Raw genomic sequence first — 27,194 nt, forward strand, 5'->3', positions numbered from 1 at the left:
TGGTAAACGGCTGCTGTGCGGCCATATACCACGATCAGTAAAGTGGACATTCCCGGGTGCGTGCACCAGGGGGCACATGGGAGCGCAATTCTGGGAGGATGTCAATGTATGCCCTCCAAGAGTTTTCCGACCGCGCTGCAGCCGTCATTCAGCTATAGCGCGGTCGGCAAGTGGTTAACAGCCGATGAGTCATCAGCTGTCAGCGGGGGAAGAAAAAATAGCAAAAAACGGTGTAGCCCCCCCCCCCCCCCGGTCCATACCAGGTCCTTCAGGTCTAGTATGGATTTGGATGGGACCCCCCCCCCCCCATGCCAAAATTGTTTTTTTTAAATGCCATGGGGTCCCACCAAAATCTATACCAGACCCTTAACCGAGCATGCAGCCCGGCAGGTCAGGAAAGGGAGGGGACGAGCAAGCTGGAGAACACGCCCCCTGTGATGTCACAAGGGTGGGCTCTCCGGGTGATGTGATAAGATGGCTATATAACAGATGGCAGACAGCGGACGATAACACAATGTAGGAAGACGGCAACAGAAGAACGGCAGCTTTTTATTAATTTTTTTAGCGGGTAAATGGCAACGAGGAAGAAGATATCGGGGCGACGGAGGAGACAGCGGCAGAGAAGACAGAGCTATTAATAAGGAATTGTCAAAAACCGGCTCTTCGATTTTTAAAAAAAATTTCACTGCCTTTTTGGTGAATGGGTAGGGTAGTATGTACCCGATACTCATTCACATGGGGGGGGGGGGGCGGCATTTGGGGCCACCTTGTTAAAAGGGCCCTCAGATTCCAATAAGCCCCCCGCAGACCCCGACAACCTCCGGCCAGCGTTGTCTGGAAGAGGCCCTTGTCCCTATCAACCCAGGGCAAGGTGCTGTGGGGTGGGCATGTTGAGGGCATGCGGCCTGGTATGGTTCAGGAGGGGAGAGACACTCGCTCGTCCCCTCCCTTTTCAGACCTGCGGGGCTGCATGCTCGGATAAGGGTCTGGTATAGATTTTGAGGGGGGTGACCCGACGCCATTTTTAGAAAAAAAATTGGCATGGGGGAGTGTACCTTCCGAATCCATACTAGACCCAAAGGACCTGGTAGGGACCTTGGGGGACCCCATGGCGTTTTTTTGTCTTTTTTTACATTCAGCTGTTAGTGGGGAATCCTGTTGACAGCTGATGACTCATTAGTTGTTAAGGACACGGCGGCCAGCTTCCCGGCCCCTTCCTTAGCAACCAGCTATATATTTATACACATACATACATCCCTGCTCTCGCTCTTCACACTATTAATGAACATTCAGGTTCCTTGTAGTAAAAATCTAGAAATGCAGATGCCACCGACGCTTTGTTTAATGAACTACTTACAAAGGGGACAGTTTGGATCACTGATCCACCCCCAGAAATTGCACAGCCACATTGCTGGAACTTGGCCCTGGAAATGTTTGAAGATCTCCACCAACTGCCCCACAGCAATCTATTCTACCACCCCATTGACAACTATGTCCCCTTTATACATTTGTTTTACGATTATGTTAAACTGTTTTACTTTTTACCTTTCACTGTTTGCAACTGCTGAAATTCAAAGCCTGGGATATAACCATTAGAATATATATTGTATCACCAAACGGTTCTAAAGGAAATCACTTGCCAATTATTTTGTACTTGAGAATCCACGTTACATGTGCTTATACTTATTGTTTCACCACAAATGTTATTGGTGTAAAACTTTTAGTGTAACGTGCAATACTCAATAAAATATTTGAAAAAGAAAAATTGAAATCCGTATCCGTTTTTGCTCAATTTTTTTACTAAAAAACAAAAAAACAAAAACGTGACTGAACTGAACAAAAAAACGGAACGTCCATGTGAAACTGAATACACTCTGAGTACGGGATATTGCTCTATTTATGTGACTGGATTGGAAGACGTGGGCAGCACTTGCACATAAATAATTTCAGAAGTAGCACATACAATATAGATTATAACATAACAACATTGTGAATTTCACCAGTCATCAGCTGCAATGCCTAGGGCAACTGGCTTTCCTTGGATAGGATAAGTAGAACAGACTGATCTAGTAACTATCTGTAGCAGAGTCCCCTAAAGCAATATAAAATGCACAGGTTAAAAACCAAGCCTGTTATATATAGATAGATATTAAACTCCCCATGAGCTGAAAACAGACACTTTCAGTTGCTTACAGATATGAAGATATGCTGTAAATTTGATATATAGTATGGTGGGATGTTTCTAATACTACAGTTTAAACAGGTCAACACACACATAACCACATAACATACGGTAAAATAGGACAGGAGATTTAGAGTCCATTCACACAGGGGCAACTTTGGATCCGACTTCAAGTCGCCCCTAGTCGCGCTACATGAAAAAAAATCAATGTAAGTGAATGGATCCGTCTTAATGCACACTACTGAAGTCGCTCCTGTACTACAAGTCGGATCTCCATCTATATTGAAGCGACTTTACAGGAAAAGTCGCCTGGCCTGGGGGTGACTTGGAGTCATGTTGTAAGTCGCCCTAAGTCGTGTTGAAGTCAACCCAGGTCGTGCTGTGATTCATACTCAAGTCATGTCTAAGTTGTCTCCCAAAGTCGCGCTGCAAGTCGTGTTACCCCTGTGTAAATGGACTCTAAGGCCGCGTACACACGCGGGGACTGTTCGCTCAACTTTGTCCGTCAAACAGTTTCAGCAAACAGTCCGCTCAAAATTAGCATGGACGGACTTGCCCACACACGACGAACGAACAGTTTGCTGAAACCGTGCGCGATGACGTGAACGGCACGTACGACGGGACGGAAAATACGACGTCCTATACACTGCATTACAACTTTCGGCGTGTAAATCCTTTCTGAGCATGCGCGGAACTTAGTTTGACGAACAAGCCTACACACGAGGGGACTGTTCGCTGAAACCAAGTTTCAGCGGACAGTTTTTCGGAATTTCCGAAAAACTTTGTTCAGCAGACTGTTCGCTGAAACTGTCCGCTGAAAGCCCACACACGGGCGGACTGTCCGCCGAAACACTGTTCAGCGGACAAAGTTGGGCGAACAGTCCCCGCGTGTGTACGCGGCCTAAATCTCCTTTTTGTCCACAGGATAAACAATTACCCCAACTTGGACATACAGTGATCAGTATAAATGAGTACACCCCTTTTGAAAATTAAGATTGTAATCAATATCCTAATGAACACAAGAACTATTTCCCAAATTTTGACAAAACAGTGCTTTATAGAACATTTGTTTTGCTTATTACATGAAAGTAAGGTTAATATAACTTAAAGTACAAAATCTTCAGTTTTACTCAAAAACGAATGCACCCCACAACAAAAACGACTACATCTAGTATTTTGTATGACCTCCATGATTTGTAAGGACAGCACCATGTCTTCTACGTATGGAATAAACAAAAGGTGACATGTTACAACATCTATCTTTTGCCATTCTTCAAGAATTACCTCATTTAGAGTCCGGATGCTGGATGGAGAGTGATTGGGCCGTCTTTAAGGCAGGGCAAAAGGGGCCGCTGCCCCTTGTGGAGCTGCCTCATATTTTCCAACTATTTTCCCTTGTCCCTTGAAGTTTTAGTCCTGTGCTGTGTCCCGATATCTCAGTGTGAAGTGCTGCTACTAAGACTATCCAGCTCTGCCCTATTGTTTTGTACAGATGACTCACCTGCAGACCCCCAAGAAAATTTTTGCCCAGGGTCCAATCAATATTAAAGATGGCCCTGAGAGTGATCCTGAACTTGTCTCTTTCCCATAGGTGTTCAATTGGGTTCAGAACAGGAGACATACTTGGCCGCTGAACCACTTTCACCCTGTTCTTCTGCAGAAATGCAACAGTGGCCTTAGATGTTTGTTTTGGATCATTGTCATGTCGGAAAAGTGTACAACAACCAAGGGCATGGAGTGATGGTAGCATTTTCTCTTTCAATATAGAGCAGTGCATCTGAATTCATTATACCATCATGAGATGCAGCTCTCCGACACCAACAACACTCATGCAGCCTCACAGAAGGACACTGCCACCACAATGTTTCACTGTAAGCACCATGCATTTTTCTTTGTACTCCTCACCTTTGCAGTGCCATAGAGTTTTGAAGCCACCAGTTCCAAAAACATTTATCCTCATCACATCAGGATAGTCCCAGTAGTCTTCTTTTTCAGTATGGGCTCTGGCAAATTCTAGGCTGACTTTTTTGTGCATAGGCTTTAGGGGAGGCTTCCTTAGTGGAGGACACCCATACATGCCATTCCTCTGCAGTGTATGTCATATTGTGTCATGGGAAACAATCGCCCAAGTTTGGCTTTCTCATTCTTTAGCTAACTGCAGTGAACTTGCATGACTATCTTCTTCAATCCTTCTCATCAGAAGATGCTCCTGTCGAGGTGTTAAAGTGGTTGTAAAGGCATAAGCTTTTCTATCTTAATGCATTTTATGCATTCAGATAAAAAAACATTCTGCCCTATTACTTACCTGAGCCCTCTCTCTATCCAGCAATATCCACAAGTGCCTCAGCTGCCTGGGACTCTCCCTCCTGATTGGCTGAGACACAACAGTAGCACCATTGGCTAACTGACTTTGACAGCAGCGGGAGCCAATCAGGAGAGAGAGGGAATATACTGAGCTGCAGCTCAGCTCGGGTGCCCCCACAGCAAGCTGCGGGGAGGGGCCAGGAGCTCCAGCATGGGACCAGAAAAGAGGGGGATGCGGGCTGCTCTGTGCAAAACCATTTCACAGAGCAGGTAAGTATAACATGTTTGTTATTTTAATAGAAAGAAAAAAACAAGACTTTACAATCACTTTAACTTCCGTGGACAGCCTGGACGTCTCTGAGATGGTTGCAGTTCCATCTTTATTTAATTTTTGTATTACTTTTGCTACAGTGTTCTGACTGATAAGTAAAGCTTTGCTGATCTTCTTGTAGCCTTCAACTTTCTGGTCTTTCTCGGGCCTTGTGACATTTCTTTTCCATGTGGTGCCATTGCTGACAGCATGAAATGGGAAGGGGTTTTCTTTAAGTAACACCCTTTTATAATCAACTGTCTGCTGGACACCTGTTTAATGAATAATTAGACTCACCTGTAGTTGAATTCTTGTTAACCACTTAGGGACCGCTCACCACATATAAACTGTGGCAGGGCAGCCCTATTGCGTGAAAAGACATACCTGTACGTCGTTTTCATGCTCAAGACACTCTGCCCACGCGCGCCGTGATGTTGGCCGGCCACTCGTAATTGCTCCTCAGAGAAGCAGAATGGGGATCTGCCTATGTAAACAAAGCAGATCCCCGTTCTCATAGGGGAGTACAGTGTGATCGTCTGTTCCTAGTGATCAGAAACAGCGATCTCTCTGTACTTCCAGTCAGTCTACTCCCCCCAGTTAGAAACACCTCCCTAGAACACACTTCACTCCTTGATCGCCCCCTAGTGTTAACCCCTTCCCTGTCAGTGTCATTTATACATTAATCAGTGGATATTTTTAGCTCTGATTACTGTAATAATGTCACTGGTCCCAAAAAAAAGTGTCAAAAAAGTGTCCGATCTGTCCACCACAATGCCGCAGTCCCGCCAAAAATTGCTGCTCCCCGCCATTACTAGTAAAAGAAAAATAATAAAAATGCCATAAATCTATCCCCTATTTTGTAGACGCTATAACTTTTGCTCAAACCAATCAATATACGCTTATTGCATGTAGCAGAATATACATTGGCCTAAACTGATAAATAAATTTGTATTTTTTTTTTTAATTTGGGTTATGTAATATAGCAGAAAGTAAAAAAAATAAAAAATTATATGTGTGTGAATATTATATATATATATATATATATATATATATATATATATATATATATATATATATATATATATATATATATATATATATATATATATATTTTTTTTTTTTTTTTTTTTATTTGTCAGTCTTTTTTTGTTTATAGCACAAAAAATGAAAGCCACAGAGGTGATCAAATACCACCAAAAGAAAGTTCTATTTGTGGGAAGAAAGGACAAATTTATTTGGGTACAGCTTCGCACGCCTGCGCAATTGTCGGTTAAAGTAACGCAAAGCTGTATCGCAAAAAAAGGCCTGGTCATGAAGGGGGCAAAACCTTTCGATCCTTAAGTGGTTAATTAGAATTTTGTTGCCTAAAATATAGCTTTGCTTCTAAAGACTCCTTTCACACTGAAGGCGTTTTTTAGGCACCTCCCCGCTAGCAGCTAAAAAGCGCCACTAATGCCGCGTACACGCGATCAGACTATCCGGTGGACTTAGTCTGGCAGACAAACCGCCGGACTGTCCGCCGGACTTTCCGAACGAGCGGACCTGCCCACACACGGGACTTTTCCGGCGGACTATCCGCCATACTTTTGAAATGAACGGACTTGCCCAAACACGGCGATAGAAGACCGGGCCGCCGCTTGTAAAAGAGCTGGAAGAAGGCGCAGAGGCCCGACAAGTAGAACCAAAAAGAGGGGGGCAAGACCCCCGAAGTCGGAAAAAGAGGGCGGCGATGAAGAAGAAAGCCAGGCTCCTCCGCTAGTAAAAGAGCTAGCAGAAGATAGCGGAGGAGTCCAGCAAGAAGACCCAAGACAGAAGAAGACCCCTACAGCTGTGCAATAAATTACTTTTAACCCTTGTGCGCTGTGTTTTATTTACATTTTTTTTCCACAGATGAATGGGTAGGGGTACATTGTACCCCATACTCATTCACATAGGGTCCAATAAGCCCCCCGCCCGCAGACCCCGACAACCAACGGCCAGGGTTGTCGGGAAGAGGCCCTTGTCCTCAACATGGGGACAAGGTGCTTTGGGGTGGGGGGGGGGCGCGCGGCCTGGTACGGCTTGGTGCCATGTTGAGGGCACGCGGCCTGGAACGGCTCAGGAGGTTGGGGGGGCGCTCGCTCGTCCCCATCCCTTTCCTGACCGGCCGGGTAGCATGCTTGGATAAGGGTCTTATATGGACCTAGAGGGGACCCCCACGCCGTTTTTTCGGCATAGGGCTTCCCCTTTAACACCATACCAGGTGATGGGGCCAGCGACATGTCAATCTAGCCACCGAAGGCGGCGACATTGACTTCCTTCACTAGTCCCGGCTACCTGGAGCCGCGCTCAAAATGAACAGACTTTTCTCCATGCGGGAAAAGTCCGTTCATTTTAAAAGTATGGCGGACTAGCACATACACGGCCATATTGTCACATTTTGATGCAAAACTACTTTCTAAGTCCGTCTGACTTTTGGGTAAAAAAAAAGTCAGCCGGAAGCCTACACACGGGGGGATTGTTTGATCATGTGTACGCGGCATAAGACTAGCGCTGCTTTACCGCCGACGCCCAGGCGCCGGCAGTGTGAAAGCACCCTGAGACTTTCATTGGGGTGTATTTATTTTTGCAACATGGTCTTGAATGAATTTGTTACAAAAAATAATTTTTTGTTTGTGCACATGAACAAATCTTGGTTGCAATCAATGGCTCGGATTTGTGGGAGTATTTTGTAGTAGTGTCCCATAGAAAATGTTGATTCTGAAAGGTAAAAGGTTTTCTGACAAATCTGTTGGGGTTTACACATTTATGCTGAGCACTGTATATATACATATTTGTCTGTACATGCTTGAACAGCCTACGGATTCTCCCTCCTCTTCTTCAGGACATGGATGTTCCAACTTTTTTTTAAGATACGCCTTTCTACAGTCAGGGTATACTTTAGCAAACAAAACTGAAAAATCTCTGTGTTAGGGTTGTTTTTCTGTGTCTGTACACTTCAGACAGACATTCTTGGGGCCCCATAATCGCTCAGCTGAGTGATATTTTGGGAAGGCTGTATTATATGTGGCAACAAAGCACTCCTAATAAGTCATGGGTCAACCATCTCGCCATCTCCATACCAAGATACCATTGCAAACCGTGCACTTTGGTTTCTTATGCCATGTACACACAATCGGAAATTCGTCCAGCAAAAGACTGATGAGAGCTTTTGGTCGGAAAATGTGATCGTGTGTATACTCCATCAGACTTTTGCTGGCTGAATTTCGGCCAACAAAAGATTGAGAGCATGTTCCTATCCAAATCTGCATTCATGTGTATGCAATTCTGCCGCACAAAAACTCACGCATGCTCAGATTCAACTACGAGACGGAAGCTATTGGCTACTGGCTAGTGAACGTCCCTTTTCTAGTCCTGTTGTACGTGTTGAACATCACTGCGTTCTTGACGGTCAGAATTTGGTGTGACCGTGTGTATGCAAGACAGCTTAAATGAAATCCCTTCGAAATTCTGTAGGGAAAACCATCAGAGCTTTTTCCGACCAAAATTTTGATCGTGTGTACTTGGCATTAGAGTGATTGCCAACCTCACCAATCAATAGTCAGGTGTGGGAGGTAACGGCATAACTGTGTGCCCTACGTTTTGGAATTCTTCGAGCACTTAATGATCTAATATTATTATGTCCTATTTTAATTCCTCACATCATGCTCTTCACAACTGATAGCATAAACTTCCAGAAGCATCAATTGTATGTTCCCCCTTCATGGGCTGTGGTTCCTCTCTCCACCACCTATACCACGAATGAGAGATGGAACCACAGAATACAGCAGGGGATGCATGCATCTGACACACCTGGAAGTGAACGATGCTGAAGACTTTCCTGCGGGCTGTAGCCTTTAAACAGAAAGAAGTGAGAACTCACCATGCACCAGAGAGGTAAGTATTAGGAGTCTTCTTTTATAGGCAGCTTGTTGTATTTATTTTTTTACCTGACAGTTGCTTTCTGATTGGCTACTATGGGCGTCTCTACTCAGTAGTTAGGCAATTACCATTCAGTAACACCAACGAAGTACATCATCCAACTGAAATACACTTTAAAGTAAATATTCCCATGCTTCCAAAATAGTATATATAAATTCCATCCATCCCTGCTATAGACATTATTATCTACTACTCCAAATGGCCATCAGCAAGACAATCCATTTCCTGATAAACTCTTCACTTACAAGTGCATAATTATCTCTACCAACTGGGAACAAGCAAGAATAAGTTGACATTGTCTAAACTGTCCACTCAGTATTTCTTAGCTCAGTGTCATGGTTGTATCCACAATCATACAACCAAGTCAAAAATATATTGTCAGATTTTTACATAACGGGACTAAAGTTATTCTGTGCAATCAACAACGTGGTGTGAAAGTGGGATGAGTTTGGCTGTGCCTAAATCTGATAAACAACTGAATTATGCTAAAGCGACCAGCTGAATACAGGGGTGATCCTTATATGCACTTTTTTATAGGTGCAATGAGGAAGAAAACATATCCTATAAAGAAAACCTACTGACAACTAAGATCATTGTGGTGCATTCTACAAATAAAACTTATATGTAAAAAAACAAGCAACTTTTTAAAAGTAGAAAGCAAAGTTTCTTAAAAAAAAGTCTATTTTTCAAGGAATACAAATCTACCTTCACTTAACATTATGTTATGAACATTCTTCATGTCTCAAAAACAGTTGCAGTGTCTAAATCCATCTTGTAGACATTTCTTGAAGAGTCATCATCTATCAATATGCCACAAAGACTTGACATTTGGTAACAGAGAGCAAATGCTCACCAGAGCAACAGACAGGACAAGTAATGTGTGGAAAAAAAGGGAATAAAAATAAATAAATAAAAAATTGAATGCAGTCATACAGCTGCTTAAAAAAAACAAAAAAAAAAAAAAACACGCTGCACGTTTATAAAGCAGTGGTGTACCTTACAAATGTGCATTGCACAGTTCAAAACCAACAGACAGCAATAAAAGTGAGAGGCTCTGTGACTGGAGGAGAACCAGTCCTGTGACTTTGACAGGTTACATAACTGATTCTCCTCCAATCTCATTGTACATTATTTAGAAGCCCCTGCGGACCTTCTTACAGGAGCAGGTATATGATCTACAGTGATCTACAGTGAGGATACTAGCATAGAGTATGGCCATGTCTTTTCATCTTCTACTATTTGGTTCCTCTTATGAGTCAATACAGAGGAACCAATCAAACTAAGCAGAATGCTAAGGATGTGGGAGCATGAGAACTAGTGGCCAAGACCAGAGGTTCTGATACTTATCAATGCTGATTGTTCTTAACCTGAATGTAAGTTACTCCTGCTAAATAAACTCGCATTTAAGAAATACTGCATTATGAAGATTTCCTTTGTTCCGATATGATGTCCTTCAGAAAGGCCGCTCGTGCGCACCTGAATGTCAGAACAATTAAACCACAGCCTGGCCATCATTTTCCCACAGACCGGGCAGGAAGTGGTTAAAGTCACAGCGTGAAAAGGTTCCTGCACTACTTTGATGGGACTTTCTTGCAACTTGAGTGCCAGAGAGTCGTATGAAAGTTGCTCTCCAAAGTTGTACTCAGAGTCGCACTAGTGTGAACAGAGCCTTAGTGTTGCAGCACAACCTGCCCTTCACCCACCTGCTAGGACTGCCAGGCTTAGATCAAGTCAGATAAGTTTACATGATTGATTTGTTTTGTTACATATTATGTATAAATAGGGTTATTCAATAACTCCAAAGTTCCATATCCAAAAGCAACTATTCGGCATTCCTCTCTCAATGATCTAAAAAGGTATGGACCCAATCCCCCCCCCCCCTTCTTTTTCTTTTATTTTCCTGTATTAGCTCCTACGGGGACATTGCAGGGCCCCCCTAGAAAACATAGGACGGGGTTCCCAATAGGTGAACAGTGTCACCTTTTATGGAGACAGGCCTCTGGACCCCCCATCACCCAAACTCACTGTTTTCACACTGCATTGTATGAATACTAGACTACAGCAGTGGTGAAAATGAGCAGGAGGGGTTCAGATGTGTAACAGAAGAGCAAGAGGGTTCCCGGATTGGGGCAGATGTGCAGGGAGGTACAGTGGTGGAAGAGATAAGAAGGGGTTTCAGCAGTGGGACAGAAAAGCAGGGGGGCACAGTGATGGGGCAGATGAGCAGGAAGGTTTAGTGTTGGGGCAGAAAAGCAGGGGGGTAGAGCAGTGGGGCAGATGTGTAAGGAGGTGTATTGGTGGGGCAGATGAACAGGGGGTTACAGTGGTGGGACAGGAGAGCAGGGGGAACAGTGATGGGGCAGGAGAACAGGGGGGTACCGAGGTGGGGCAGGAGAGCAGGGGGGTACAGAGATGAGACAGATGTGCAGCAGGTACAATGGTGGGGAAGATGAGAAAGCAGGTTACAGTGGTGTGGCAGATGAGCAGGTGACTCAGTAGTGAGAAAGAAGAGCATGGCAATATGGCAGTGGAGCAGATGTGCAGGGAGGTACAGTGGTGGGGCAGATGAGAAAAGGGGTACATTTATGGGCAAGATGAGCAGGGGGGGTTACAGTGGTGGGACAGAAGAGCAAGGGAGTACAGTGGTGGGGCAGATGTGAAGTGGTGGGAGGCATGAGAAGGGGGTTTAGCAGTGGGACAGAAAAGCAGGGGGGCACAGAGATGGGGCAGATGAGCAGGGGGTTACAGTGGTGGGACTGATGAGCAGGGGGAATTAAGTGTTGGGCCAGATGACAAGGTGGTTACAGTGGTGGGAAAGAACAAACTGAATATTGTTCCCTGTGATTACATAACAGTTTGTCTGGTATATTGTTTATAGATATCCGGATGATAAAGGGAGAGCATGTACAGAAAAGAGATGTTTGTTTGGTATTAAAAGGAATTTGATATACAAATTCTTATATAAGTTAACTGGTAAGTGTTCTATGTGGTCGTCTTTCTTGCAAACAAGCTTTTCTATAGCAATGCTTGATAGTACTGGAGAGACTTTCATATTGGTCTAAATGATGTTATTATTACTCCCAGATGTCTTTCCTCTTTAACATGGCTATATGGATGATTCCAGCTTTTGAGACTACCTACAATCATTGGCTGCTATTTTAAACACCATTTAGGTATAGATTTGTCTTTGTGTACTTTATTAGAAATGAAACATCATATATGGTCCTAACTGCTGGTCTTTTTTGAACACTGTAGGTTACGCTAGATAATTGGAACAGATTATTATCCTTCTTTTCTGGGCCATTGGCCTAATCTTCTTCTTCGTCATCACATTCTCAAGTGTTACATCCTTTTGGCTGGTGCGTTGTCCGAATACTTACCTAGCTCCTGAATATAGCCAACCAATGCTCTGCTCACTTTCCTTTTTAATAGGACTATCAAGCTACTTTTTATTATTTGTTGATTCCACAGCATCATATACCAAGTTGCTTCCTGAGGACACTTGGCAAACCATTTTGCACAAAGGCTCATATCACGCACATGTAAGTGGTCCTCCGTGCCTGTGTATATATACAGTATATGAGGGGCACAGGATGCAGGCTGAGAGACATGTATATGTTGTGCCCATGCTTTGATGAAATGTAATCAATAGCTATGTTTTTTCTTAAATAGGATATCTGTCTGTGGTCTAGAAATTGAGGTCCTGAAGAAGCACTGATTTGAAACGCATCGACCTCTTGACACAGCAGTAACAGAGATATACTATAGTAATCTAATCTATTGATCTGATGTTGTGATATTGAGCCAATGTTTATTGGTTTTATTAACAATGTGTTAAGCATTTTTTTCTAATAAAGATGATTATTTTATAATTAGATTTCTACTGTCCTTCACTGGTAACGGTAAAGTCTATTGCAACCTGACCATTCTATACATTTTCGAGTAACAATAGGCCATTATCATTATATATATATATATATATATATATATAAAAAATATGTATATTTTGTTAGAAGTCATATTGTGTAAAAGCTGTTGTGTTCAAATGGCAGTTACACCTCAGCTGTCAAGATCTTGGGCTTTTCCCACAGAGCCACTAGAAGTGACAAGTTTATGTGAACAGGTGTTTTGCATTTCAATCAAGATTTGACTTCAAAATAAACTTTAGCTAGCTAGTGCCCACCCTTTTGTAAGACATATAAATTTGTATTAGCTATTTTAGCCAGTAAGAGCAATATTGAATCCAACACCATGTTGTGCCGCTCTCCCTACATGTAGCTAACTACATGTTTGTATAATAAATACATCTTTTTTTCAATCTGGCTTCAACAGTCAAAATGTTACTGAAACCCATGAGTTTTGTGATCAAAAGTTGTGCATTGCCATAGTGTCTGACCCTAGGACCATGGAGGGAGGTTCAAAACAAACCACCCTCAGAAAAACTAAACCACCTTCTTCCATTGATCTATGGTCCAGTTTTGATACCAAGATGTCCATTGCTGGGACTTTTGGTTGTGAACACGGGTCAGCATGCGTCCCCTAAATCAGTCTGCAGCTCCACAGCCCCATACACAACAAACTGATGCCCATTTTCTCTGCTTTTACCACATCAGATTCTGTGAAAATATGTTTACTTGCTGCCTACTATATCTCACATACTTTCAGAAGCCACTGTAACAAGATAATCAGTGTTGGCCTCTTAACCTCTCAGTAGTCAAAGTTATGGCTGATCGGTGTATATGCCATAACATAAGCAGTACTACTAATGGAACAAGGAAATCGTTCATTCTCTATGCATTTTAAAAGCCGAGTGCTCCATTTTTTTATTTTTTTATGGGAACCATGTTGCTCCAAACCTTCAATGGAGGCAAACTTTTACAGTAAATAAATCTACCCAACATAGTAGCTGAAAATAGTACATTTATAAAAGGAACACTGCTCAGAAAACAAGTCTGTACCTCAATCTGTACATCATCCCATGGGTCTAAACGGACAGATTTCACTCGGCTGATCTGAGGGATGTTGCGGTGAATTCCAGAACAGTTCAAGCAAATGAACACCCCAAGAGTGTAGGATGCCCAGTCTGGATCTGTAAGAGAGATATCAGACAGATGCTTCACATTAATTCACAGACAGATCTCAGCATGCGACAAAAGCTACGATATAAGTGCCTCTTTATAATATGTACTAAACTGACTGATAAACTCTGCCAAACTTCATTAAAGATTCTAGAGGAACAGAAGAGTCTAAAAGCAACAGATTTCTTGATCATTTGCTCATTTGTTAATGTCTTTCCACAGCTAAATATTGCTCAAACATTTGGTAGAAGAAAAAAAAAATGCAATCAATGTGAATAACAACCCAAAGATATTCAAATGCCAACAGACATTTATGTAGCATATGAATTACAACCCACCCACGTGCAATGGAACAGTAGTTAACACTAAATTTAAATTGCACACTTCAATCTAAACATGAAAATGTGATTAACTCACAGAGTAGCCTAACTGATAAAAGTAAGTCATCCCAACCCTGGCTTTTATTATCTGCCCCTTGCTGCCCTCCTGCCCTGCTCCATTTCTTGGGGGGGGGGGGGGATCTTTTGGGGCGGCAAACAAAACACCCACCAAATTCCCCACCCCCCGTTCGATTGGTCGATCGGCAAACCCCACACTTACCCCATCTAGGTCGTGAGCCTGCGTCTCCTCCTTGGTGTCTCCTGCTCGGCATCTCCTCAGCGGCTTCCCCCTGCATCTCCTCCTCAGCAGCCAATACAGGACCCGCTTCCCGATTGGCTAGGAGAATCAGGAATACTGTGAGTGGGCTCAGGGCGCATCCTTTTTTGAAGCTAATTAGAGCCTCAGGCTCTAATCATATGCTTAAAAAAAAAAAGTCAATGCGTCTAGTGCCTTGTATGTAGATTAGGGGCCTGGCACAGGAGCGGTCACCACTGTTTGCTATAGTTCCAAATCTCCTAATCTTCTAGATGAGTCTGATTCCAAGACCACAGCAAAGGGAGGTGTGTTTATTGGTTCACATAGTAATTATACAGTCACGAATGGGAACAGTCTTAGGTGGATCAAAATTAGTCTGGTCCCTGCTGAACTGACTGAATTTAAATCCATCTATTACAGGGATCTCCAAACTACGGCCCTCCAGCTGTTGCAAAACGTCAGATCCCATGAGGCATTTTAAAACTTTGAGATTCATAGACATGACTAGGCATGATGGGAATTGTAGTTCCTGAACAACTGGAGGGCCATAGTTTTGAGACCCCTGATCTATTACAAGCATAAGCCTACTGCATTCTTTCCTACACATATGCACGTAAGGAAGGAAGGTTGTATAGAACCATGTAAAAAAATTAATTATTGTAATATAATTTTACTGTAGTTGCAACTGGGCCCTTAACAGAATATCTACAAATAATGAATATATCTACCCCCATCAGAGCTTCCAATCTAATGTCTCTACCACACGCAAACAGGCACATACGTACACACTTTAGAGGCAAATTGCTGATGAGGTAGAAATTAAGGCGGAAATTTAGGAAAGAACAGAATACACCGCTGAAATACATATGCATTTTTATATCAGCCAAAAGACTGGCAACACTGTTTAGCCACTCTGGTATTTCATTCCCTTTGCCAGGCAACAGAGCCGGGTCATCACTTCCCTTATCTCAAATGTAGTTGGGTAATTTAAGTTGGTAACTGACCCACTCCAAACAATAAAAGAGCATGAGTACATTGATGAGACCACTACTCACTGCACTCTCCTTCAATAGGGAATTTCTTGGTGTTAGTATGGTGCAAACCCGATTCATTCACTGGATGTGAATCATGTTAAAATAGTAGTGAACTCTCATATTTTATTTTTACCTACAGGCAAGCTTATAATAAAGCTTACCTGTAGGTAAAACGATTATCTCCTAAACGTGCACCGTTTAGAAGATATCATAGCGCATCACAGGTGCATGCGCTCTGAACGGCATACCTGTGCCATTCCTCCAGAGCTGTGTACCACAGCCAAGACTCCCACGCACAAAACATATTTTGGAATTTATACTACTTGTATTTAATATTAATTTAATGATTTTTTAATTTTTTTTACCAAATTAAATCGCTTTTCATATTTGCCTGTAGATCAGCTTTAACCTAGAACAATAGATTTTTCAGTAGTAGAAGGAAACACGGCACCCAGTGAAACATATGCAGACATAAGGAGTTCATATCTACGCCATGAAGATGTTTCCCTCTGGAAGAATTTAAAGATACCCTGTTGCTGAAAGAAAAGGAAACAATACCCCAGGTAAAAAAGACATTTGCCACTTGTCCTGGTACCCATTTGTAGAATCTTCGCTCTGTTGCTGGCAAAACCACCTGAAAGATTTGACACACCAAAGTCCTGCTGTAAAAAACTGCAAGCAGGCAGGCTTTTATTGCAGAATAGACATGCAGTCTCTCTTCTGCAGTAAAGCCCCTACCTGTGTACTTGCAGCTCAGCTTACAGTGCCAGGTCTCCGAGTGCTGAAATGACGGTCTCCTGTGCATGCGCAAGAATGAGGTCACCCCTGCCGGCGAATGAAGAGGCCTGAAGACTGGCACTCAGAAGACAATGCTGCCACAAAGTTAATGTTAAGTATGGAGATTTTAGTTCTGCTTTTACCCCTGCCATACTCTGTGGTTCTCCTGCTGATCTCTACTTCTCTACAAGACATAGTACTGACACAAGGCTGGTGGGAGGAACCAGAGAACATTAGGGGTGAAGCAGGTATCCAATACGATTAGAATGACTTCTGTCAAACAGACACACTGCAATTGTATTCATTTATTACAGGTACATATATAGCACCGTCAATTTACGCAGTGCTTCACACATATTGCACATTCACAACAGTCTCTACCCTCAAGGAGCTTACAATCTAAGGTTCCTAACTCGCATACTAGGGTCAATTTTGACAGGATCCAATTAACCTATCAGCATGTCTTTGGAGTGTGGGAAGCTACTGGAGCAAACCAATCCAGGCACAGGGAGAACATGCAAACTCTAAGCAGGTAGTGCCTTGGCTGGGATTTAAACCGACGACCTAAGTGCTGCAAGGCAGAGGTACTAACCACTGAGCAACAACTTTTGTCAATTAGCAGCAGCCACTCCTACACAGTGTATTCTGACAGCAACAGGAGCAGCTGTCAGACTACAATGTCCTGGTGGGGATTTGTGTTAATTTTTCCATCCACCTTGCTTGTGTGGAAAGAAGAATTTGTTAGTTTTATTTGTTCAGCTCGCCGGCTGAAAAGAAAAAAAAACGAATCGTCTATGGTATGCCCAGCTTAAGTTTTTGAAATATAGAAAGGGAACCACTTTAATCAAATAGGCACTTATCTGCTGTACTGTGTCATTACAAAAAAGATGTCACTCAAAATTGGTAATTAATCATCAGAAGTTGAACTAGAAGCTTGGAGGCATCATAAAAACTACAAACAGAATTAATACCATCAAACAGGTCATTAGAATTACCAATTAGCATCCCAAGTAGAACGCCACAGATTATTTTGTAGATGTCATTGTACTTTAATACTGTAGCCTACAGCTGATAAATGAAGTGTTTGATGTTTCTTGATAGAAACTGTTTTTAAGGAGTAAATCTTTACATAATTCCAGAAAATAATAATTCACTCCTGCTCTGCACTTACAAAAATGTACACACAGTACGCAAAAACACTGTTAAAAACCAAGAAACTATAAACTTCCATTACTAGGAGATTTTGTAAAAGGCAGCATTGCATTAGGGTAAAATGCCTGAATCTCTGCTGCAGATGTTATAAGGTCTACCTTTTTACCTGTGTTTCTAGTTTGTACATCAAATCTTTGGTTTTATTAACCGCTTGAAGAACAAGCCTTTTCTAGAACTTTTTGTTTAACCACTTGCTTACTGGGCACTTAAACACCCTTCCTGACCAGACCAATTTTCAGCTTTTGGTGCTCTCACACTTTGAATGACAATTACTCAGTCATGCAACACTGTACCCAAATGAATTTTGTGTCCTTTTTTTCCCACAAATAGAGCTTTCTTTTGGTGGTATTTGATCACCTCTGGGGTTTTTATTTTTTACGCTATAAATGAAAAAAGACCGAAAATTTTGAAAAAAAAAACACCTATTTCTTTGTTTCTGTGATAAAATTTTGCAAATTATAATTTTTTTTCATAAATTTTGGCCACAATTTATACTGCTACATATCATTGGTAAAAATAACCCAAATTAGTGGATATTATTTGGTCTTTGTGAAAGTTAGAGAGTCTACAAGCTGTGGTGCGAATCGCACAAAATTGATCACACCTGATTTACTGGTGGCCTATCTCGCTTCTTGTGACCCGAACAAGTCAGGAAAGTACAAATATCCCCCCAAATTACCCCTTTTTTGAAAGTAGACATTCCAAGGTATTTACTAAGATGCATGGTGAGGTTTTTGATGTTGTCATCTTTTTCCCACAATTCTTTGAAAAATGAAGATTTTTTTTTTTTTCTCACAAAATTTTCAATGTAATAGGTTATTTCTCTCACATGGCATGTGTATACCACAAATTACACCCCAAAATACGTTCTGCTACTCCTTCTGAGTATTACGATACCAAATGTGTGAGACTTTTACACAGCCTGGCCACATACAGAGGCCCAAAATTGAAATAGCACCATCAGGCGTTCTAGGAGCATAAATGACACATTTCATTTCTCAACCACCTATTACATTTTTGAAGGCCCTGGAGCACCAGAACAAATGGAAATGCCCACAAAGTGACTCCATTTTGGACAGCTAACACCCCAACGTATAATCTATGAGGCATAATGAGTCGTTTGAATGGTTCATTTTTTTTTCCAGAAGTTTTGGGAAAATGTGGAAAAAAAAATGAAAAAGCATTTTTTTTTTACGCAAAGTTGTCCATGTATAAGATATTTCCAACACATAGCACGTACATAGCAAAAATGACACCCCAAAATACGTTCTACTACTCCTCCTGAGTATAACGATACCAAATGTGTGAGACTTTTACACAGCCTGGCCACATACAGAGGCCCAATATTGAAATAGCACCATCAGGCGTTCTAGGAGCATAAATTACACATTTATTTCTCAACCACCTATTACAGTTTTGAAGGCCCTGGAGCACCAGGACAATGGAAATGCCCACAAAGTGACCCCACGTGGCACTGACGACACGTGGCACTGACGACACGTGGCAATGACAGATGGCACTGGAGGCAGATGGCACTGGAGGCAGATGGGGCTGACAGATGTCTCTGGCAGATGGGGCTGACAGATGGCACTGGGGCTGGCACTGGCAGATGGCACTGGCAGATGGTGCTGGCTATTTGCTCTGGCTAATTGCTCTGGTAAATGGGGCTGGCAGATGGCACTGCGGCTGGCAGATGGCACTGGCACTGGCAGGTGGCACTGGCGGCACTGGGGCTGACGGCACTGGGGCTGGCAGGTGGCACTGGCACCACTGGGGCTGATGGCACTGGGGCTGACGGCACTGGGGCTGACGGATGGCACTGGCGCTGGCAGGTGGCACTGGTGCTGGCAGGTGGCACTGGCAGGTGGCACTGGCGGCACTGGCACTGGTGGCACTGGTGCTGGCAGGTGGCGCTGGCAGGTGGCACTGGCGGCACTGGGGCTGACGGCACTGGGGCTGACGGATGGCACTGGCGCTGGCAGGTGGCACTGGCAGGTGGCACTGGGGCTGATGGCACTGGGGCTGACGGATGGCACTGGCGCTGGCAGGTGGCACTGGCAGGTGGCACTGGCAGCACTGGGGCTGACGGCACTGGCGGCACTGGGGCTGACGGCACTGGCGGCACTGGGGCTGACGGCACTGGCGGCACTGGGGCTGACGGCACTGGCAGGTGGCACTGGCGCTGGCGGCACTGGGGCTGACGGCACTGGCGGCACTGGGGCTGACGGCACTGGGGCTGACGGATGGCACTGGCGCTGGCAGGTGGCACTGGCAGGTGGCACTGGCGGCACTGGGGCTGACGGCACTGGGGCTGACGGATGGCACTGGCGCTGGCAGGTGGCACTGGCAGGTGGCACTGGCGGCACTGGGGCTGACGGCACTGGCGGCACTGGGGCTGACGGCACTGGGGCTGGCACTGGCAGGTGGCACTGGCGCTGGCAGGTGGCACTGGCGCTGGCAGGTGGCACTGGCGCTGGCAGGTGGCACTGGCGGCACTGGGGCTGACGGCACTGGGGCTGACGGCAGGCACTGGCACTGGCAGGTGGCACTACTGGCAGATGGCACTGGGCTGACAGATGGCACTGGCACTGGGGCTGACAGATGGCACTGGCACTGGGGCTGACATACAGATCGCTCTCCCTCCTCACACGCTGTCTCTGTGTGAGGAGGGAGAGACACGGCAATGGGAGATGAACTCATATGTTTACATATGAGATCATCTCCCATTGGCCGCTTTGATTGGCCGTTCACGGCGATCTGTATTTGCCTGTCTCCGGGAGACACGGCGAATACAAAACTTCCGCGATGCGCGCCCCCGGCGGCGCGCATTGCGGAAGTAAACAGAAGGCCGTCCAGGGACAGCCAGGCGAAGGAACCCGCCTGCTCTAAGGCCGTCATTCGGCTATAGGGCGGGCGGGAGGTGGTTAAAAGTTTAAATTAGTATTTTTTGCTGGGAAATTACTTAGAACCCCCAAACAAGTCTCTTACTATATAGCAACTGTTCTTATTAGCGCTGCACAATTCATTTGTTAACACTTGTTTCCAATTCTCTTTTGCTTTGCTGGCTGCTATCTCGCATCTAGAGCGACCGTGCGGTATTTTCCACTTTCACTAGATGACGGATATAAAAAAAAAAAAAAATGGAAAAATTGTAAAATAAAACCAAATAAAACTTCTAACACAATCTAGAACTGGGAGAGCAACTAGTACCCGACACCCTCCCCATCTATGTGTCTACACCCACCTCCTCTATTATATAATTTCAGACAGCACAGCTGTCTGACAGTAGATAAATCTCCCTTTGCATCCTGACAGCCAAAAATATTCTTCTCTGGATCTGATCAGCTCAGCCAGGACATGCTGAGAAACATGCAAATATCTACACGTCTGCCAGCGAGATACCACGATTTTTATTTTCTTAAAAAGGTGTGTACTGAAATAATGGTGGAGTTTTTTTTTATGTTGCTATTTCAGACACAAACAGTGCTTAGTTAAGATCCCTTTCAAAATGTTTGGGAAGATGTGAAATACATAAACCAACATCCTTTACAAGATCTCTGGAAAGATGGATGTGCAGGAATCTTCCATAATCAATGTATAATGCCAGGATCATGACTCTATCGAGCAGAAAGGATGATGGATCCTTGAGCATTAGGATTATAAAATACGGTGATTCATCTCCAGTAAACACGTGAAATTGTCCTGCGGACATAAAAGTCAATAGAGTCCAAGAAATAAAAGTGATACAGTGATATTCTAAATCCACAGGCAATTCACTTCTATAGCGGAGCACAGTATTCACCAGCAGTTTCCTGTGATAATACGTTTGGATAAGAAATTACTCTTACTAAAAACCACTTGCTGGAAAAGAATAAATCAAATGGTCAAATAAGATAACATCACCGGCACGCTAAACATCCCTCTGCGTTGTGAATAATTAGAGCCTTCAAATTACATGCTGGGCTGCTCGATAAAAGAAACAGTCCATTTACTACCTATGTAGAACATTAAGTGGAATAATCTCAACCCTCTAAATGTGAATATATGATCTTCTACCTGCTCTCAGCAGTCAAGAGTGGAATACAGGGGCTACTAATGCCGACCTTTTCATGAAAAGGTTGACTGTCAGTCTCTTTCTTAGACCCTTTCAAACTGTGCCGCTCCAGGCTTCAGCGGTAAAGTGGCGCTATTTTAAGCGTCGCTTTACCATCGTTTTAGCGGTGCTATTTGGCCACTAGCAGGGCAGTTTAACCCCCTGCTAGTGGCCGAAAAGCAGTTAAATCCACCCACCAAACGCAGCCGGAGTGGCATTTTGCCAGTGGTATCGCAGCGCTGCCCCCTTGATTTCAAAGGGGAGCAGCGGTGGAGGAGTGGTGAGTTCACCGCTCCTAAGAAGCTGCTGGCAGGACTTTTTCTGACGCCCTGCCAACGCACCACTCGGGCTATCACACTGGAGTGAATGGAGACGCTTTATTCAGGTGCTATTTTTAGCGCTGTAGCACCTGAAAAATGCCCGCAGTGTGAAAGGGGTCTTAAGGCTGCTTTAACACTGAGGCGCTTTACAGGCGCTATAGTGCTACAAATAGTGCCTGTAAAGTGCCTCTCCTCTCACTCCAGTGTGAAAGCCTGAGTGCTCTCACACTGGAGCAGTGCTATGGCAGGACACTAAAAAAAGTACTGCAAGCAGGATCTTTGAGGCGCTGTAGGAGCGGTGCATACACTGCTCCTAAAGTGCCCCTGCCCATTGAAATCAATGGACAGTGCCACCGAAGCAGGGGTTAAAAAAAAATAGTGGCACTTTACAGCCAATGCCCGGGCGCTGCCAGTGTGAAAGTGCCATAAAGGTAATTTTTCTTGAGAGAAGTAGATAGGCTGCATCACTACAAGACACATTAGAACCATTGGATAGGAAATTCCAATACTCTTCCTTTTGCAATGAAAACATTGCAGTGTTAAGTTTTGAATAGACTGGAGATGGATTAGAACACCTACGGCATGCTGTTCCTTCAGAGCCATGCCGTAAACAGCGACTCCCACATGCATGCACGTGACATCATCGCCGGCTCGAACTGGGTGAACTTGGAAGCGCTTTCAGTGGTGACAGCATGACACTGTATATAGGGTACCTTTAAAAACGCTTATAAACTAAAACGCGTCTAAACGCCGGTACCGTGTTTGGTGTCTGAAACATGGAAATCTTCGGCGTCTGAACCCATTTTTTTGTTTCCAAAGAAACGCTGTTAAAAACGCAACTGCATAACAACGGCAATAAACGAGACTGTGTACATGGTCACATAGGATAACTGAGTGAGTTCAGGGGCAGTTGAAAAAAAGTGTCCAACTGCCTCTGTAATGCCGCTTACACATGTAGCGGACTATCCGGCGGACTTAGCCCGGCGGACTTCCTGCCGGACTGTCCGCCGGACTTTGCGAACGGGCTACTTGCGCACACACAGCACTTTTTCAGCGGACTAATACGGCGTACTAAGTCCGCGGGACTATCCGCCGTACTTTTGAAATAAACGGACTCGCCCACACACGCGGAGGAAAGTCCACTCATTTTGAGCACGTCTCCAGGTAGGCAGGGCCACATCAGACCTTTGTCCGAGCACGCTACCCGGCCGGCCAGGAAAGGGGGAGGACGAGCGAGCGCCCCCCCCCCCTCCTGAGCCGTACCAGACCGTGTGCCCTCAACATGGGGGGGGTGCCAAGGGCCATGTTGATGAGGACAAGGGCCTCTTCCCGACAACCCTGGCCGTTGGTTGTCGGGGTCTGCGGGCGGGGGGGCTTATCGGAATCCGGGAGCTCCCTTTAATAAGGGGGCCCCCGGATCCCGGCCCCCCACCCTATGTGAATGAGTATGGGGTACAATGTACCCCTACCCATTCACCTGTAAAAAAAAGTAAAAAAAAAAAAAAACACAACACACAAGGGTTAAAATAGTTTATTGCACAGCTCCGGGTGTCTTCCGTCTTCGGGGGTCTTCTCGCTGGACTCCTCCGCTATCTTCTTCTAGCTCTTTTACCAGCGGGGGAGCCTGGCTTTCTTCCTCGCCGCCACCCTCTTCTTCCGACTTCGGGGGTCTTGTCACCCTCTTCCCGGGTCTTGTCCCCCTCTTCGGTTCTTCTTGCCGGGCCACCGTGCCTTCTTCTAGCTCTTTTACAGGCGGTGGCCCGGTCTTCTGTGGCCACCTTCTGTTCTTCTCTTCAGATGTTGCCTCGTCGCTCTCTCTGCTCACAATGAGGGGGACAATGTGCGCGCCGACTTATATAGGGACATCACCGGATGATGTCCCCCCCCATTATGGTGTCCCAGTCCCAGAGGATGCTGGGACTGTGACATCATAATAGGCTTCCCTCCACTTAAAAGATTTATGTTTGTTGTTCAACTGAGTTGTACAGTTTTTAGGTCACATTGAAGGTGGAAAAGGTTCTGAAATGATTTATCTTTGTCTCTTTTTTTACATCGCAGAAGCCTGACATGTTGACAGGGGTGTGTAGACTTTTTATGTCCACTGTAAACTCAACAGCAAGCTATCAGCAAACTTCAATAAGGGCTTCTTTTAAGGAGTACAGGATGCCAGGGATGGGTCTTGTAAGGCACATAAGTGTCCCCATTATTTGGGTTATGGTAACTTTAAGGGGGATGACAGGAGACATAAGGAGTACTCGCCCATGCAGGATGCGGGGTTATGGGGTGATACAGTAGAATAAAGAATGCTGACTTGCAATTTCCCAGGATTGTTAAGTCCTGGTATGGGACCCTAAAGTTGGAGGTTCTGAGAGATTTTTTTTTTTGTAGGAAAGAGTCTCCAACAATGACTATGGTTGTTTCGCCCTGGAAGTTAACCCATCTGCAAGAGAGTCCTGAAAAGAGCTGGAAACTGTCATCAGGTGTATGTGAGGTGTTGAGTGGAACAGGACACAGTTGTGAGAGGGCCGTGGACTACTGAGACACTGCCTGGGTTCCTGTGGTTCCTTTTCCTGGAACCTGAAGCAGGCGAGAACCTTAAAAAGTGTTACTAAAGTAAAAAAAAATGTTTTTCTTTTTTTAATTAAAATAACAAATATGTTATACTTACCTACTCTGTGCAGTGGTATTGCTTACAGCAACCCCGATTCTCCTCTTCTTGGGTCCCCAGCGGCAATCTTGGCTCCTCCTCTTCTCTAGAGGGACCACCATAGCCAGCCGCTGGCTATGGGGAGAGCGCGGTCCCGAGCTGTGTGTCTATGGGGCGCTCCATAGACTTACACAGCAGGACTTAGGCCTGCCCCCCCCCCACTTCCTATTCACTGCATCTTATTGACAGCAGCAACAGCCAATGGCTCCTGCTGTTGGTCGAATTCAGTGTAAAGAGGAAAAGAGGGGAGAAGAGATGCAGCCGTGCACCGCGCTGATCTGTTCTCCCCTCTCTTCCCCTTCATACAGGGAAATGTTTTTAGGTTTAGTAACACTTTAACCCCCGGTGTTGGACTAGTTTATACAGGCGGTGAGCAGAAGGTTTGATTTAGGCTCCATGCACATTAACCTATTTTTAAGCTCCTAGTAGCTAGTTTGAGTGGTTTTTTTCTGCCTCTAGAAGTAAATAGTGTTATTCTATGTGTCCATGCACACCATTGTAAGCTAGAAGCCAAGGCAGCTGATTGGAGTCAAGGTACACACCCCCACTCCACATTGGCAAAGGAAGGAAGTAATGTGCAGAGCTATGCTATGAGAAGGCAAGCTGTCTACTAATCTATTTATAGCAACCTCCTACGACACAAATTTCAGGCTGCTTTTATCTCCTGTGTCGTAAGAACTTGTCAGAAGTTATCAGGCTGATAACAGAGCTATGGAGCAGGAGAAAGCCACTGGACTTGGTGCTTTGGAGAGAAAGAAGATAACACAGATAGATGTGTTCAGCTCAAAATTTCATGAATCGGGTTTACATCCATTTTAACCGCTACTAATCACTGATTTCCGGCATTTTTCTTTTCAAGTCAGCAGCCCACTAACACCCTTAACCACCAGTGTATCTCTGGTTGTTAAGGAGCAGGCCAACAAGCAACGGATTACTCATCAGCTGTGCCCCTACCTCTGCCCCTCCACCAAGCACCTTGTGCCCATGTTGAGGACAAGGGCCTCTTCTCCACAACCCAGGCCAAGTGGATGTGGGGGTGCGGGGAGGGTTTTCAGAATCTGGAAGCCCCCTTTAACCCCTCCTATGTGAATATGTACTGTTAAAAAGTAAATAAAAACATACACACAGCCCTCTATTAAAAAATAAAAACAATGTCCCCTGATGTCGATCCATCGCCAATCATGATTAACACTGGCGGCCAACCCGAAATAAAAAAAAAAAAAAAAAAAAAAAAAAAGGTCCGCAACTGAACGAAGGCTCCCGCCAGTTGACAGCTCAGCTACCTCCTGCCGCTAAATAAAGGGACAGGGCCACCCAGTGATGTCACCGGGCGACCCCACCCCCTTGTGACAGCTACCCAGCATGCCCTGGCTGATGACGTCACAAGGTACGACCCCCACGCTGTTTTTCTCCAATTTTTTATTGTTGGCAATTGTTTACTCATCAGCTGTCAGGGGGGTTTCCCCGACAGCTGACTTTAAATTAATCAGTTGTTAAGGGCGTGATGGTAGGCTTCGCGACCTGCTCCTTAACAACCAGTTATTCACTGCCTGATCCTTAACAAAATTACTACCACTCCTAAACACTTTTGAAAATGCTCCTATACACTGCAAAAGCGCTGGCAAAAGATGCTAAAATGTTAGCCTTTTTTTTATCCAGGTTCTTTTCAGCGGTTTTTGAGCATCTAGTGTGCATGGAGCTTTATACCAGAAGTTGATAGACTGTTTTGCCCGTTTTTGAAAATAAAGACGGTTTGCTTTTACCAACATGTCTGGCTGATGATACAGACCCCACAAATATCACATTGAATTTAGAAATTACATTTACTGTGTTGCTGCAAAGCAAATATTTCCCATGCTTCATGTGCGAGGCCTAGAGTTTATAAAATGCAGCCATTAGCTCACATGAGCAACCATTGTCTATACTGCTACAAGCAGCTGTAAGACATGCTACCTTTTGGGAACATCGATCAAATGCAATGAACTCAATCACACACTATAAAGTGACACGTTATATCAAAATATGAAAGTAGATATGGCAACCTGGGTCAGGTAAATCGGTTTAAAGATTTGTACATGACATAAAAAACTCAATAACGGCTCCGACTGATTAGCTTAGTGATTTGCTTGCACGCACAATGATTTTACACCGCGGTTTAAAGCAACTTGCAGTGTCATATTGTTCCTCTGCTGGAAAGAAAAAATCCATAAGCTGCTCAAAAATTGTTTTTATATTGATCCCGGAACACAGACTTCAGAACAAGAATTACCATTTATGCATTGGAAGGCAGCTATAATTAGAGGCAGCAAAGCCATAAAGCCATGATGCTTATAAATTAAATTACTTGTGGTCATGTCCTGTACTTCTTCGGCAATCCTTATACAGAACAGCACAGCTTGAACCTAGAACACAGTGTATCTACTGTGCTTTCCATTACTGTCTCGGCACAGAACAATACTGCATCTGTGACAGTCATAATGTAACCAGAGTGGGCAACAATAGCTGTAAATTATGTTCGGCTCTTATAACGCCCCATGATATGATTCTATATTCATTCACAACAGCTGCAGTCCTTACAAAC

The 27,194-nt window shown here is 44.4% G+C and overlaps 1 protein-coding gene across 1 annotated transcript in view; it reads right to left on the minus strand.

The window, feature by feature from the left end:
* ADAP1 (ArfGAP with dual PH domains 1) overlaps positions 1 to 27,194 on the minus strand; it is a 350,022-nt gene that overhangs the window by 207,452 nt on the left and 115,376 nt on the right. The window contains exon 2 of the mRNA XM_077449066.1: positions 13,715 to 13,845. Within this exon, the coding sequence (XP_077305192.1) occupies positions 13,715 to 13,845 (131 nt within the window). The remainder of the gene's footprint in view (positions 1 to 13,714; positions 13,846 to 27,194) is intronic.

Source organism: Lithobates pipiens, unplaced genomic scaffold, assembly GCF_037356315.1.
Source record: "Lithobates pipiens isolate NorthernLeopardFrog02 unplaced genomic scaffold, aLitPip1_a1.2 Scaffold_22, whole genome shotgun sequence".
Taxonomy (NCBI): domain Eukaryota; kingdom Metazoa; phylum Chordata; class Amphibia; order Anura; family Ranidae; genus Lithobates; species Lithobates pipiens.